A 15,526-nucleotide genomic window follows, 5' to 3' on the forward strand; every position below is an offset into this window, starting at 1 on the left:
TCCTCTTCAGCCTCAAGTCCACATCCTGTATCATAGCACCTGGCAGACAGCACACTCTTCTGTTCTCTGGATCAGCTCTGGTTACAGGCCTGTCTGTTCTCCTTGGTAGGGAGTCCCCAATCACATAGACCTGCCTTTTCCTGGTAACAGTGCGATTCTCCGGCCTATCCTTTTCTTTCTGGCTGCAAGTTCTCTCATCTACTATTCTCCTCCTCAACCGTTCCTGTATCCTCCTGGGGCTCTTATTTGGTGGTATCTCCATTGGCTCATGCACTTTTTGTATAGGACTAGCTGCTCTTATCTTCTTCCTTGCCTTCCCACCTTCAGCAAGCACCTGCTGTGCCCCGTCCTCATTTTCGAACTCCACAGACCTTTCTGAGCTCTATTTCTCCTTCTTTAGCCTGTCTTTTCCTCTGCTGGGTTCTCACAGCCACATGCTTCCATTGGCCACTTTCCTCACCCAGCATTCTCCATTCAGGCTGCATTGGTCCTGCTTCCATCTGCAGATCTGGGGTTTTCCCTTCAGCCTCCTCATTCCTTTGCTCCATCATCTGCTTGAACCCCCTTCTATATTCAACTAGAGTTTTGACCTGCATCTCCAACTCTTGAATCTTATTTTCCATTTGCTCTATGAGGTGGCACTTCATACAAATGAAGCTCTTCTGAGGTACTCCCTCCAGGATGATGTACATCCCGCAGCTTCCACATCCAGTCATCTTCATGGTCTTTTCCACTGTTTGGGTGAATACCACTACCGCCTCTGTGTCTGTCATAGCCTTTCCTCCTAGTTCCCATCAGTGAGAGACACAAAAACAAAAAACCCACCAAAACAACCCCCAACGAGCACCTCAACAATACCAGAACATCCCACACCCCTTCCTCAAACTCCCCTTGCAAACTCTTCTGTTTTCAGCTCTGTTTGCTGGCTCCTGTGCCGCTGCAGCTGTGCTGCTGCCTGCTTGTGTGGCTGCCTTTATAGGGCCCCTAATTAGGGTCAGCTGATCTCAGTACACCACCCAGTACCAGCTCCTGCATACTGCAGGGGAAGAAAACAACAGCCAAAAACAAACCGAAACAAACACACACAACTCCACAAAACTCACCCACTGCCCATAAAGGCAACTCAAACTCCCCTATCAAAGATTATAGAAAGTTACCAGTTTGGCACAGTGTCATAATGGCTTGTTCAATGTATTATGCTTCCCTGTAATTGTGTGTATATCCAGGAGTTTGCACAAGGGTTTTGAGTTATTGTGTGGCTTTTTAATGGCTTTGCCCTTTTTGTTTTTCTCAGGGAAATGAAGGAAAACAATGGGTTACTCAGAGAGGAGGTGGAAGGTCTCCAGAAAAAGCTGGAGCGTTGTGAGAAGGTTCAGGCAGAGGTAGTGACCCTCGAATTGGAGAATGAGGTGAGGAGCCAAGAACTCTTGCTGTACAAGTGGAGTTGGGTCTACTGCTCTTGCTTGTGTGGGCTTTTAGGGATCTTTAGTTCCTCTAGACAGAATAAGGGTGTCGACAGTGACTGCTGTGGTTCCTGGGTACAAACTGGTCAAACCCCAAGATATATCCTAAGATGTAGAGTACCAATGTGAGGGGAATGTTCATAATGAGAGAAACACAAAACTCTATCTTAAAGACTTCTTTAAGAAACAGCCCCTCTTCATTGTGGCATCTTCTTTTCACCTTCCCCCACCCATGAATGTCCTTTTGGTTCCTAAGTGCTTCCCAGAGGTGATAGTATATGACAGACACATAATGGGAGCCTGTGTCATACCCTCAGATCACAGCTGCTGGTAGAAGGGGCCGCACACAGTCTTGTATCAATACAATTGATTTCTTTGTCTTGCTGTTGTCAGCAGCATCCCTTCCAATCCACCCTCAATCAAAGGTAAAGTGATTTTTCAAGATAATTATGTGGTCATGAAAAATTTTGGGGTGCAGAGCTAGTGTAAGGGCTAGATCTGACTTGGGAGATCCTGTCTGATACTGGAATTGAAAGCATAGAGAGTTGTGATGCTTATCCCTTTGGGAGGAGAAGTGAGCACAGCAGCTGGTATGGAATTGAGATGTTTGGAATACCGCTTTAATTTCTTTGGTCTCTATAGTAACAGAGTACAGTGGAGGTTAATTCACAAGGATAGATAATGGATGGCACAGAAATGGTGCATGGATGAAATGTGCATTGGTGCAATGTAACTGTGGTGGTTGGGAGGATTAATGTTCCAGTTAATAGTGTCTTGGGGACACACAATGATGCTCCAACAGTGGTGGGCCATGCATACATGATAAAGTCAATAGGAAGAAAGTGGGAAAGGCTGAGTTGGAAGGAATGGAAAATGCAGCCATAGGAGTTGAGATGTAAGAACGCTCATTTGGGTTTCTTTAATGACTTCTTTTGGCCTCCTCCCTAGAAACTTTTGGGAAAGTTGAAAAGCTGGGAAAAACTGGACCAGAGCACTGGCTTAAATATCAGGTAGGTGCCGAGAGCTGATGGAGTTTAACCATCTGTTCCACTTGCTTTACTACTTAGTGATCTTGATGGCGTACGCTTGTCAGGCTGTCTACCTTATCTGTGCTCCCATAGCAAATTTGTATGTTGGCTCTCCTCTCTCTCACTGTTATAAAGTATATATGATTATACCTTAGTAAATACAAACAGTTATACAGTACCTTTGTTGGGATTAATTTGTGAACTGGTGACTAACAGCCTGACCCAATCCCTTTGAGATATATGCAGGCGGCGAGCTGGTTCGGCCCTTAGTTCTCTAAACTTCTTGCATATAACTACATTCATATTTGGAATGAATTGACTTAGTGTGACCATATTAAGCTTATAGAGTTCTGTGAGATATATGGCAAGTCATTTATATGAGCCTGTGATGCATTATTGTAAATATTCCTGTAATGAAATCTCAGGAATACTGAATTAGGTTGGCTTGACATGTTATTTTCTAAAGTCGTAACTTAACTTAACAGCCCTTTCTCTTACTATCTTGTGTTTTATATGCTGGTAGAGGTGCAATAAACATTTTCTGGTGCAGTGACAATGTCTTTAGTGACAGTGAAATGATTGTAGCACTAGTTAAAGAGAGGGCTGATGTGTAACACTGTAGATACAGAGATCGACATCTTTTAGCATCGAACTAGATCACAGTTCTGGCTCTTCTAATTTATATGTGACATAACCAAAGAGTGGGACATGCTGCATCTTCTTCCCAGGAATAGCTGTTTCTTTGCAAGAAGGGTCCTCTGTGAAATTAGGGCCATACTTATGTGTCACTCTTGCAAGGAATGTAGTTCTCTAAATGTTTCAGGTCTGATTGTGCTTATTGGTGGGAAGAGGGGTTTTGCCCAAAATAACTGCTTTCCTGTCAGCATCCTTGTATGGAGATCTAAGCTTTGTACAAGAATTAGGCTTGACCTGCAACTTTTACCCCAGATCCAAACTTCCCCTACCAGGCCCTTGCTTTGATCCCATCAATTGCATCTGCACAACAAACAAAAACAGTGAAAGTTGTGCATGCAAAATTGTGGGATAATTTGGGCCTAGGCGTGTTTGGATTTGGGATTCTATATTGGGTACACTGCTATTTTAGGTAAAAGTGTCTCCAACAAAAATGTCCCCTTGGTTTTCTTATAATTCTCTGTGGTGGTGTTCAGTATGTGTGATTGATCAGTTACCTGTTCCTTAATGTACATAGGTAGATAGCACTGCTGAGACTCTCTCCTGCCTCTGCTCAGGATGCATATGTTCAGATTTGCATCATGTCTCCAGTGGCAGGAGAGTGAAGTACTGAGTTCTTCCCACCAAACTTTCTCTCTGTCAGGCAATGGCATTGAAGCTTTTACTTACATCAAGCTGTTAAAGGTTTAATGAGGTAATTTCACAGTACGAAGGAAATGGAACCAAGTGACTCTTCCTGCTGAAGTCTGATAACCTCTCCATTTGAAATCAGAATATTTGATGCAAAGTGTTAGTGAGGATTTTGATTGTGCCGCATTGTTTAGTACTATTAAGGGTGTTTCTTTGTACAGAAGAACAAATGGCTCTCAAGAAAATCACCTTTTGCATGTGATTGTATCCAGTGAAATTGGGGCAAGATTTTTATCCAAGATTCTTTCAGGATGAATTATGTTCATTTTCAGCCAGGAATACGAGAACAAGTATAAAGGGAGATCATTGTCCCTGTCATATTCCTGGAGCGTACCTCTTGTGAAAGCTTGAGGAGAGTTAATTGCTAGACAGTGAGTAGGAGAGAATGGGAACAGCTGGATGGTTATCCCAAAGAGCAATGCAATGTGCTTGTCTGTCTGCTAATAACTATATAAGCAGGAAGAAAGGGAATGCATTATGTCCCTGTATCTCTTCTTATTACTTCCTCCATTTATACATGGAATGCAGGGGAAGAGTGCACAGCCTCTGGCTTTCTGGGGGAGGATGGTTTCTCATTTCCTCCAGCTGTCCTAAAGGGCTTCTGTTCTATGTCTGCTTGCAATTACTTCTGTTCACTGATTGTCTGGTCCCCACAGGTTACCTGTCTTATTAGTTTATGAGCGGGACTTTTGGTGTGTAATTTTATCTAATAATATTTGGAAGGGAGGGGGCATGAGTGTTAAGCCAAACATCTCTGTGCCTATCTTTTTTGGGGAGTTTTTGGGAGATTTGGGGGTTATCTTCCAGTCCTTCCCCTTTAGGGGAAATACCGTATTTCCCCATGTATAAGATGCACCTTTTTTCGAAAAATTTGGGGTCTAAAAACTGGGTGCGTCTTATACAGTGGCACTTACCCCAGGGCCGGGTGGTACGCGCGCCGCCGCCGAATGGGCCCTTCCTCCCACCCCTGCGAAGCTTTGCCGGTGATGTACCGTAATACATTTTTTTTTCAAATTTTGGGCCTCAAAATTAAGGTGCATCTTATACATGGGGAAATACGGGTAAACTATAAAGTGCAAAAACTAGATACCTTACTCAAAGGTAGCTTTCCCTATACTGTAGTCCATGACCACGAGTTCCGAATTGTTGCCATCTCAAACAGGTGATTGGAGTCAGTTCCGTTCTTTTTGAAACCTGTGATTTCCTCCTCGCCTAAGCATTAGAAATTATAGAAGACTGGCTGATATTGTCTCTAGCTCTAAATTGTTTTGTGTTGTCCTTCCACTGTTCCTTTTCATCTGTTTCTTAAGAGTAGTGTAGTTTGAGTTTGCAGGAAATCCCTCAGTATTTTGTTTGTTCCCTTTTATTTACATTGCCATGGACGGCCAGGGACTCTTAAGCTAAGCCTTCAGTTATCCCAAATCTACAGTTCTGCAACATCAGTTTTCATCTGCAGAAGGCAAAGTGTTTTAAAATTTGAAAGCTGAAATCTGCTTGCTCTGTATGAGAGAGCCTCTTTATTTGCTTTACAGGTTGCTCTCTTCAGAAGGGGCACTGCTGGCTGATACAAACTATTGTAACTCTTCATTGCTAGGAATGAGCTTGTGATTCTGTTGTTCTGTGTTAAACTGTGTTTGTCTTATTCTGTATCTCTCTCTTTCTCTCCCTGGTGCATTGATGACAGTATATTTTTACAGAACACTGGGGATTGGGTGACCAGGTGGTTGGTTATTTTCAGAGAAGGACTTAGAGAGGGGCACCAGTACAAAACTTTCATACACTTCAATGAACTTTTGCTTCACCAGTGGGCATTATAGCCTTAGAGACACCTTCTAAAATCTTTGCAAATGTCAGGCAAGAAATTATTTTAGTTGAACAATAGTGTTTCTAGAAGGGTGTGGGCTTTCTGGGTGTGTAAAAAGAAATGCAGTTAATTTTGATGTCAGTGTGAGGCTGCCCACTAGATGGCAAACTTTCTCTTGTATCAGAAGAAAATAGATTTCACTCCATTCTGGCCTGCTTTGACTCCTCCTGTACAAACATCAGTTGGGCACCTTAAAAAGGTCAGGCATTAGTCTAATTAAAGTTGTTGTCTTGTTAAAATTAAATGTTTTAAAATCTGTTTTAAAACCACACTAATGTGATCATTCTCTGTGTGTGTGTCTAGCAAGTTCCTGTTGGTTGCAGCTATTTTGAACGTGATCAGAGATTCACACAGTCTTTCCAGTGACAGAGTGCAGTACACACCTCAGTTTCTCACCTGTCTCAGCAGCCCTCATTTTTCTCCCTGACTCCCTGTCCTTTGTCTCTTACCAGACTTGTTCAAAGTCTAGTTCTCTTCTTCTTCACTGTTAAGCTCCCAGAATCATCCTTAAGAGGGAAATGGTTTTTTAAATCTAATCATCCCCCCATTCTTTCCTTCCCATTGCTCTTTGTTTATATAATGCTCAAAGCATACGCAGCACTTGACAGATGCACAGACAAGGTCTCTGCCCTGTAAATCTACTAATCTAAATAAGTTTATAGCTCATCTGGCAGCTCACTCTGGCACTAGCCTCTTGTCTGTGTTCAGCTGCTGTTGTCTTCAGCTACCTGTAACCACTCACAGCTTAGTGCTTTCCACTGCCAGCTCCATCCCAGAATGTTGGTTGCAATTGCTCGGCACTAGCATAAGGGTGATGTGCTTTAGGTGGCTTGTTTTAAAAAGCAGGTACATCCCAAGACAGGCTGGCTACAAAACTGTTCCCATCTGTTTGTTGCTTGTACGGTTAGTGAAGTGACCTCATGTCTGTTCTCAAAGACAGGAGACTACACTGTCTGGAAAAACTGCTGGAAGTTTATGCACATTCCTACAGTCAGATGGGGGAACACAAATGAGAAGCCACAGGAAGTCTGGGGTTCTGCTCACTCCAGAAATCTCTCTCTTTGAAGAGAACTGGTGCAGGGAGGGAAGAGCAGGCAGTTGTGTTCTCTCTTATTTCTGAATCTGAGCACCACAAGTAGGATAATTCTACAGATCTGTGTCTGTGCAGTAGAATGAATCTCTTAAAGCTGTGGAAGATTATGACACTGAAGGACTGACTGGAGCGATGAAGTGGGGACAGCTTAGGCTTATCCAAACTTCTCTCTAGTTAACTAGCTTTCAGAGCTGTGGGTGACCCAGCTCTCGGCACTGCCAAGTGGTTTGTTGGTTCCTCCTTTCATGGGCTTCGCTGTCCGATGAAAGAAGTCTGCCTGCTTAGCCCTGGAATCGGAGGGCAATGGAGTGTTTTGCATTGCTCTCCAGGATTCTTTTCCTTCTTTCTGTTCCCATGCCTACCTGACCCTGGAGAGAGCAGTGTCCATCTTTCTTCATAGGAGAAAAGGTCGTAGCCTGTTTGTGTAGTCAAGTGGGGGTGAGAGAGAAACTGTGGGAACGGAAGTCTGAGGGAAGCCTATATAGTTATATCAAATGAGAAGTGTTGTGTTATTTAATATACTTAGTACTTAGACGTTCCTATCAGGGTTTGGGCCCCATTGATCTAGGTCCTGTACAAACATACAGGAAGGCAGGTCTTTGCTGAAAATATTTACAGTATAAGACAAGTATCACATGAAGGGTGGCAGGGAGAGGAATGCAAGTGAGTTGAAGAACTAATTTTTAAAAACTGTTTCAGTACTAAAAATTGAAAGCCAGGAAGAAGAGGAGGAGGCGGCGGCCTGCTCAATCAACATCAGATCATGATGTTCCATGAGTTCTAGGGATTGATTATCCCCATCACTTCTAATCTTTACATTTGCTTAGGGCTGAAGCTATCTCATCTCGGTGCCCAGAGTTTAATTCAGCAGCGATACTCTCTGCAAGAGACATTTAGGATTGGAATGTCCCTTTCTGTGGGGATGGACCCTGTGAGTGTGCTGAGGGTGCCCTCTGAGCTAAATGAAATGGGTGCCAGTGGACCTGTTCTTGTACTGAAGGGATTCTGAGATTAACTGAGTAAATGAGGTAATTCGAAATGATCCAGTGATCTTTAAATCAGAGGACTAAGGTTGGCAAGCTTCAGCAGTGATAGCGCATTATGGCTGGTGTAGCTGCTTTGCCTGCTTGGTGTCCAAGTGTATAAAGAGAAGTGCAGATTTGACAGGAATTCAGGCCAGCGCTTAAGGAGCATTTTCACTTTCTGTGGAGCCTGCCAGCAGCAGACACCAAACTGCTGACCTGTCACCTAGAGCCAAAGAAGTGAAGCGATTAGACCTGACCTGGTTTTCTTTCCGAAACATCTGTGTGCTGGCTGGCTGACAAGTCTTGGGGTCTAGTTTTCTACAATGTCTGAAACCAATTAAGGAAAGGAGCAAGTGGGTGGGTGTGTGCATTTTCCTCTAAGAAAGGATCTAATTAAGTGGCAGGCATCTCTATTTAGTATGCTGGTTAGCACAGTTGTAATTTGTAATTACACAGGTGCAGTACTCAGTACAGGAATTCCTTCTAGCCAGGTTCCCCTTTTGGAACTGGGGGAAATAGAAAATAAAATCTCTTGATTTCTGCATTTAATTGTGGATTAGAGTTTCTTTTGCAGTGTAGGGAAGGGAGGAGACCATTGGAGTCCTGGATCTTTCACTTTAAATGCTGGTAATTACATACTAAATGTTCTTCCGTCCAAAGCTCTGAATGTGCTTTGCAACCACGAATGAAGTCTCATAATCTCCTCCTCTCCCACAAAGTAGTAATCTACCTTTCTATGAACGTCCATCTAAAATAAGTGTCTGCCGATAAAAATAAACACATTTCTGTATAATTATGCTCATTTGATGCCCTTGTTAAAGCTGAACGCCATCATGTTCTGCCTAGCAGATCAAGATTGTAGCAGCTGCCACCAGAGCTACAGAGGCTAGGGTAACTCAGAGCATGGGGTTGCATCTCTGACTATTTAGGGATAATCAAGATAAAAAGATAGAGGAATTCCACACAGACCTAATAAAGCTAGAACAAGAGGAAGTTCAGTGAAACTGAAGCACTAAATTGACAATTGATAAGCGGAAATGTGTAATTATCCTGTGAAACTCATTGCCACAAAATATTGAGACCCAGAGTTTTGCATGATTCAAAATAATTAGATGTTTATGTGGAGAATGAGACCACCTGCAGTTTAGTTAGCCAAACTAACAAAAGTGCTATAATCTCTCATGTTTAATCCAACCCTAACTGCTTGGCATTAGGAAGAAACTTGCCCTCTGAGCTGATCATTCCATAATTATGCATTTAGGGGTTAACGCACTTCTCTCTGAAACATCTGATGCTGGCCACAGTCAGACAGTAGACCACTGCTTTGATCTTGAATGGCAATGTCTGTGTTGCTTTGACCTCTTTCTTTGGCTGGGGTCATCATGACCACTCTGTTTTAGAGCTAAGTGGCTCTAATTGGGGAAGAAGATGGGTTACTACCATTCTGGCATGTGGAAACTTCATATAATGCATGTAATATTTCTGTAATTAATTGTAATTTACGATCTGTGAACATATTGTGACTTGCCTGGCTGCTGTTGACAAGGCTCCCCATGTACAACAAGCTGTTTTATCACAGTGGGAATTCCCTGGGTACAGAAAGGAAAAACAAATACAGAATGTATGGGAACAATTAAAAAACTATCACTATTATTTGTAAGTTACCTCTTCACATTTTGAAAGTCTCAGCTGAAAACCCATGGAATGAGCATTTTTTGCTCTCTCCTCCCTTGAACACATACTTTTGGTCAACTATGAAATATGCTGGTGGGATGAAGTACCTGCACTTAAAAAATCAGGACTGCACCCTGCTCTTAAGCAGCTTGGGGTCAGGAGGAGACTGACGAGTTGGAGTTGAACTGGAGGAGCTGAAAATCTGTTTGAGACAGAAGTGTTTGGACAGCTCTAAGGTAGAGCGTTATCTCTAGATCTATCACACAGAATTAATTCCCTCCTGAAACTTGTGGGTTTTTTGCTGTGGTTTTGCTCTTTTTACTGAGGCCACCATTCTACATACGGAGAGATCTTGGAGGTAGCCATTGTGCGCAGGATGTGACATGTTGCATCTGCTGAGGGTTGCTCCAAGCCTTTTTCATCTTAGCCAGCCTGTCATCTCATGCTACAAGTCACGTCATTCTTCTCTTTGTCACTGTTAGCCTGGACTTTAGCTCTTCTTTGTGGGATGCCTTCAGCTTTTGGAGAAAAAATTGTTACTCGGGCAGCTCAGTGCATAAAGTCTCTTGTTTTCATAGTGGTCAGAATGCAATTTTGGAAAGCATTAGGCCAAAGGGGGATTTAGGTGGCTTAGTGGATTCATTCATTAGCAATTCACCTCTGGAGGTCTGGCTTCCCATTTTTGCTGTAGTACACAAATGATATAGTTTGGTCTCATTCTAGTCCCTAATGGGTATTGGTCCACAGTATAAAATGTATCACAGTTTGACCCCAGTGAATGTTGTAGATCAGGTCTGAAGAACTTTTGCAGTTCCTTATTCAGGTGTTGGATAAACTTTTTCTCTGTTTAGAACAGAAACGTGTGCGCATGTTGTCTCTTTTATAGCAGATCCTCTGTGAGTAGCCACAATCCCCATTTTCCACCCGTGGAGGGAACCACTGCATCAGATACATCCTTGCCCATTGCTGCTGTATTTCTTGAAAGTGGTGTTGAGAGGCTGTAGAAAAGCAGTTGGGTGAAAGTAGCTTTTTCTCTTTTGAGTGTGTTGTGACCCTTGTATTATGTAAATGGCTTGAACTCTGGCGCTAACTCTGCTGTGACGGGAAAGATTTCCAAGGCGCAGACCTTTTTATAAAGAGCCACTTCAACGCAAACAGGACTGGCTTAATGTAACTAAAGTGAAATTATCATTTAAATAGCAGAGGCTAATCAGCAAGGGGATGGTGTGCTGCTGTCAGAAGGCTCAAATGCTCACATTTTATTTTTATGCAGCCTTTCATTGTGACATTTCCACAAACACAATAACTGCTAAAATCACTAGCTCATGTATAATTTTAACTTTCTATTTCCATGTAAGTGTGTCTTAATATTTCACTTTTGAACATACTACATACACTGCCCATGTGCTTTCCCCTCCCCGTGCTATAATGTGCAGCACATTAACCCCTTTCTACACTAAAAGTTTTCTTCATGATAGAGAACTGTTTTTAACATAGGTGTAAAAAATGGCTCCTGCAAATGCAGGTTGGACCTGGTTTTATGCTGGATGGAGTTGGTGGGACATAACATAATCCATTCTTTGAACCCACTCACAAGATAGAAATGTGAACATGTTTTAAAAACCACCCATTAATTAATTTATATTTCATCAAAAAATGTGCCACCACCTTTCAGAGTCTATAGGCATAGTTTCTGCCCCAAAGACCTTGTTATCTATCTTTTAATCATGATCTGATTAAAGAACAATTTACAAAGGATTGTGGTGGATTCTCCATCACTGACAATTTGACAGAGATTTGATATCTTTCTAAAATATGCGCTTTAGGAATTATTTTGGGTAAATTCTATGGCATGTATTGTACAGGACTAGATTATCACAATGGTCCCTTCATAGATTTCATAGATTCCAAGGCCAGAAGGAGTATATGGGTAACACACAGTATGGAAGGGAATGGGCAGGACAAGGGTTGCAGTAATAAGATCATGTAATAATGATATTTAAACATATGCACTTCTTGATGGCTAATTAAATGTGATTTAAAAAAAGAAAACCACTTATACCCCCGTGATACCATCTGGCATAAACATGACCAGCTTGAATGCAGAATGCATTTTATACCAAGGCTTAAAAATGTTTCCCTAACATGGGAGAGGGCGGGAGAGAGTCTTTAGTGGAGGAGAGAGTATCTTAGACTCCTGGCTAGCAGAACTCTATTACTGTAGCTGCAGTTAACACTTTCTCTGCCCACTGTGGACAGGGACTTTCACCGTGAGAGCTGTTAAAGCCTTGATCATGCTATGAAATGTGCCTGTTGCTGCAAGTCAGTTTAGCTAACTTACTGTTGAAAAGAGTTTAGTGCAAGTGTACACAAGGCCATACCATGCTCCACATTTCAGCAACCTTGATAAGAGCCTACTTGGAGTAGACCATCTTGCTGATGTGGTGTTGAAAACATCTCAGACCTGATTAATGCTTAAACCTTGTCAGTGCTGGTATAGTGGCATTTGTTGCTGACAATGGGTAGGGCAGTGCTATTTTCCCTAATCATCCTTGGTCAATCATCAGTATAGGTCCAATGGTGGGAGCGTTATACTGAATCAATCATTGGTGTTTTAACAACCTGTTTTAACTGTTCCCAGTACAGTGTCTCAGTATAGCTTCTGGAAGGGGAAACAGCAGTTAGAAAGACTATAAACATAAATAAAAAAACTTACAACCATCTCAGTTTTTCAGAATATGTAAAAGGCTATATGAATTTACTCCAAAGTGGGTTGTCTGTATTTTAAGTGTGGTAGACTGACAGAGCTAACCTAAGTGCTATGTGATATTAGTTAAGCTCTTTGTTTAACAACTGAAATTTTTCCTCCTGGAGCCCCCTTATCTGTGAATATTTTTGAATTAAGCTCATATGTTTGAGAGAGATCCCCTTCCACCAAACCTCCCCTCCCACCAACCCAAATTATAAAAAGGTGTGTGTGCACAGTTTCTTTTTGGGAAGAAATGAGTATTTCCTTTAGTAGGAAAGACATGATACTTTCAAATATATCTTTAAAGACACATAGTGGACTTGAAAACTTAAGTCAATTTAAAAATTTTTAGAATGAGCACAAATTAATTTGATTTCTGTCCAAGAACCCCCTGCCAGTTTCTGTGATTATACAATTGCGTTTTCCTGTTTTGAAAGAAGTAGAACATAGGAATTACCATACTGGGTCAGACCAATAGTCCATCTGTTCCAGTATTCAGTCTCTGATACTGGCTGTATGACGTGCTTCTGAGCATCATGCAAGAAATCTGTAGTAGACAATTATTATGGAAGTTTGTTCCTAACTCCTTTCAGGATGGTTTATGTTGTGGAGCATGAAAGCTGCTTAAATTCTTTTCTCTTTTTCCTCTCTCCTGTGCTGTGTGGGTCACCCAGGCAAATGGGAAACTGATTATACACTAGGTACTGTTAGATGCACAAAATTAACAAACGGAATAGAGAGAAATACTTTCACTTCTCTAATCTTTCAGTTCTTTGACTATTTGTCTGTTTGTATTCCACTTCTGGCATGCAAGTGCTCCATGTGCTCGTTATAGGACTCTTCTGACCAGCAGTGTAGGTTGAACTGCATCTGTGTCCTGGATATTCTTGTGCCCTCACGTCCCATTCAAGGGCATGAAGGGTAGAATGAGGCCAACTGACCCTCAGCTCCTTCTTCCTTTTTCTGTGTGATAGCACTGTGTCCCTGTGTCTTGCACTTATGATTTAGTTATGGATTTTGTATAAAGTTACCTTTAGTGTAGTTAGATGGGTTCTTAGTTAGTATTTGGGGTAACTATTATAAGCTGTAGTATGGGTGAATGTCTTTTTCATCACCTGTTATTGGCTTGTCAGCTTTAATTACCGACCAGAAATCCTGTGGGTTTAAGTAGTATTCGTTATGTGAGGCAATTACTTCTCTAAATGACAAAACATTCCAAAAGCTTTTGTCTTTGTAAGGGACATGCCACCAAGAAATGTTTATTTGGTCATTCGTTCTCCAAACAAACTCCAAAAGTGACTTGTTTAACAGAAAATGAGACCTTTCTCAGACCCAGGGAAACAGGATCTGACTGGTTCAGAAAAAGAGCTCTGTATGACTTGAAAGCTTGTCTCTTTCACCAGCTGTAATTGGTCCAATAAAAGATATTACCTCACCTACCTTGATTCTGAAAAGTCATCTTCTAAAACACTGCAGCAGGAACTACTTCTTCCTCAACCTCCAAAGCTCCAGCATCCTCATTGAAGCAATCCTCTGCTGCTCTGTCGCCCTAGCCTTGTTTCTTGTCAGAAAGGGGTAGGTCACAGTACTGTTCTTCTAAGAAGCACAAATTTGAGTCTGTGTCCCGAAGAACTTCTAAAAGAGTGAGGGATAAATCCCCTCTCGACTTCTAAAAAGCATAGCACAAGGCCTCATCTGGATCCCTCTGGCACCTGGAGAAACCTTGATACTAAAACTTCGGTACCATCTAAACCTGAGTCTTAATTTGACTTTGGTGTGGAGTCCATGGTTCCATCCAATGAGCTTCCAGTACCAACAATTGGAGTTTTCTGCCCCAGTGCCAACATTTCAGGTACCAGAAACCTCGAGCCTACTGCTCTTGGTACAGATGACTCTGACACTGAGGTTTGCACTGCTGGTGGATTTGACTGTCTTGGCAGAGCCCCGGCTGTGATCTTCTTTGATGGGTAATACCCCCCACCGTAGCCACCTGCTCATTACCCTTATGGTTCTAATTCCTGGCCACACTGGCAGCCTGGAACATGCATCATGACAGAAAACCGGGCTCTTCTATACCATCTATAGTTAGGTTGCCCTCCCCACAGGAATCCTTGAGGTTTCACCAGCAACAACCTGCTCAGCTCTCCTGTGCAGAAACGTCTCAGTTGCAAATTTCAGAAGAGGAACACAGGCAAACTTCTGATGTAATCTCTGCACACATTTCTTCCTTGGTGCTGGACAAGGCCATTGCACCAACAGACTTTCTTCTTCTAGTGACTACAGAGTTTTCCAAGACCATCTGTGCAGGATGGCTGAGGTATTGGAAATTCCTGTACATCTTCACCTGAAGAACTTGCTGTGCTGATAAATGATGGACTTTTAGAACCTGCACAATTGCGGTGGCAAATGTCAGCATCAATCTCACCAACTTTGAAAAAAGCAGATAAGAGATACTGACGCCTCTCTGGGATTTGAGTATTTTCACTCTCACTAGACTTCTATTAATAGTTACTGCTGATCAAGAAAGAATGAGGCAGCAGACTTCAAAATCTACTTTAAAGGAAAAGGAGCTGAAAAGTTTTGGAAGAAAAAGCTATTTCTCAGCTAGTTTACAACTTAGAATAAGCAATTATCAGTCTCTTTTTTCCAGGTACAAGGATCTCAATTGGCATAAGAGGTCAGATTTTTGTGGACAGTGTTCCACAAGATACCAAAGAAGACCTTAAGGTGGTTGTCACAGAAGGTTAGTTCACTGCATGGACCTCTTTAGAAGCTGCTATTGATGAGTCGTGCACCATGGCTAGATCTATGGCACCAGCATTAACTGGGTGCTGGTCCTGGCTTCCACCTTCTGGGATTCCTAGAGAAGTCCAAAACACCATTGAAACATCTTTCTTTGAAGAGGAATGAACTTTTTCAATACCAAGACTAACTTTGCACTACATTCTTTAAAGGATTCTCAGACTATTGTTAGATTTCTGCGCACTTAGATCACATCTTAAATTTCTCCTTGAAGGTTGTATTGGATTTTAATTTAACTAATACTTATTTTTCCCCAAAGCCACATTCTTCCGAAGGAGAAGCTGCACTCCATACTTGAGATATTCTTAGAGCCCTATCTTTTTATTTTTATAGAACAAAACCATTTAGGGTCTCCCCAAGGCTATTTGTTACCTTTGCTGAAAGATCAAAGGGTCAAGCATTGTCAACCCGAAGATTATCCAGATGGGTTGCAGACTGAATCAAA

At 42.0% G+C, this 15,526-nt stretch overlaps 1 protein-coding gene across 7 annotated transcripts in view; it reads left to right on the forward strand.

Moving 5' to 3' along the window:
* The window catches only part of MAD1L1 (mitotic arrest deficient 1 like 1), a 493,546-nt gene that overhangs the window by 14,578 nt on the left and 463,442 nt on the right, over positions 1–15,526 (forward strand). For all 7 annotated transcript variants that reach the window (XM_067550858.1, XM_067550856.1, XM_067550860.1 and 4 more), the window contains 2 exons: positions 1,295–1,409; positions 2,412–2,473. In XM_067550858.1, the coding sequence (XP_067406959.1) occupies positions 1,295–1,409; positions 2,412–2,473 (177 nt within the window). The remainder of the gene's footprint in view (positions 1–1,294; positions 1,410–2,411; positions 2,474–15,526) is intronic.

The sequence above is a fragment of the Emydura macquarii genome, unplaced genomic scaffold (genome assembly GCF_026122565.2).
Source record: "Emydura macquarii macquarii isolate MOO-44397 ecotype Brisbane River unplaced genomic scaffold, CSIRO-AGI_Emac_v2 contig_1348, whole genome shotgun sequence".
NCBI classification, from domain to species: domain Eukaryota; kingdom Metazoa; phylum Chordata; order Testudines; family Chelidae; genus Emydura; species Emydura macquarii.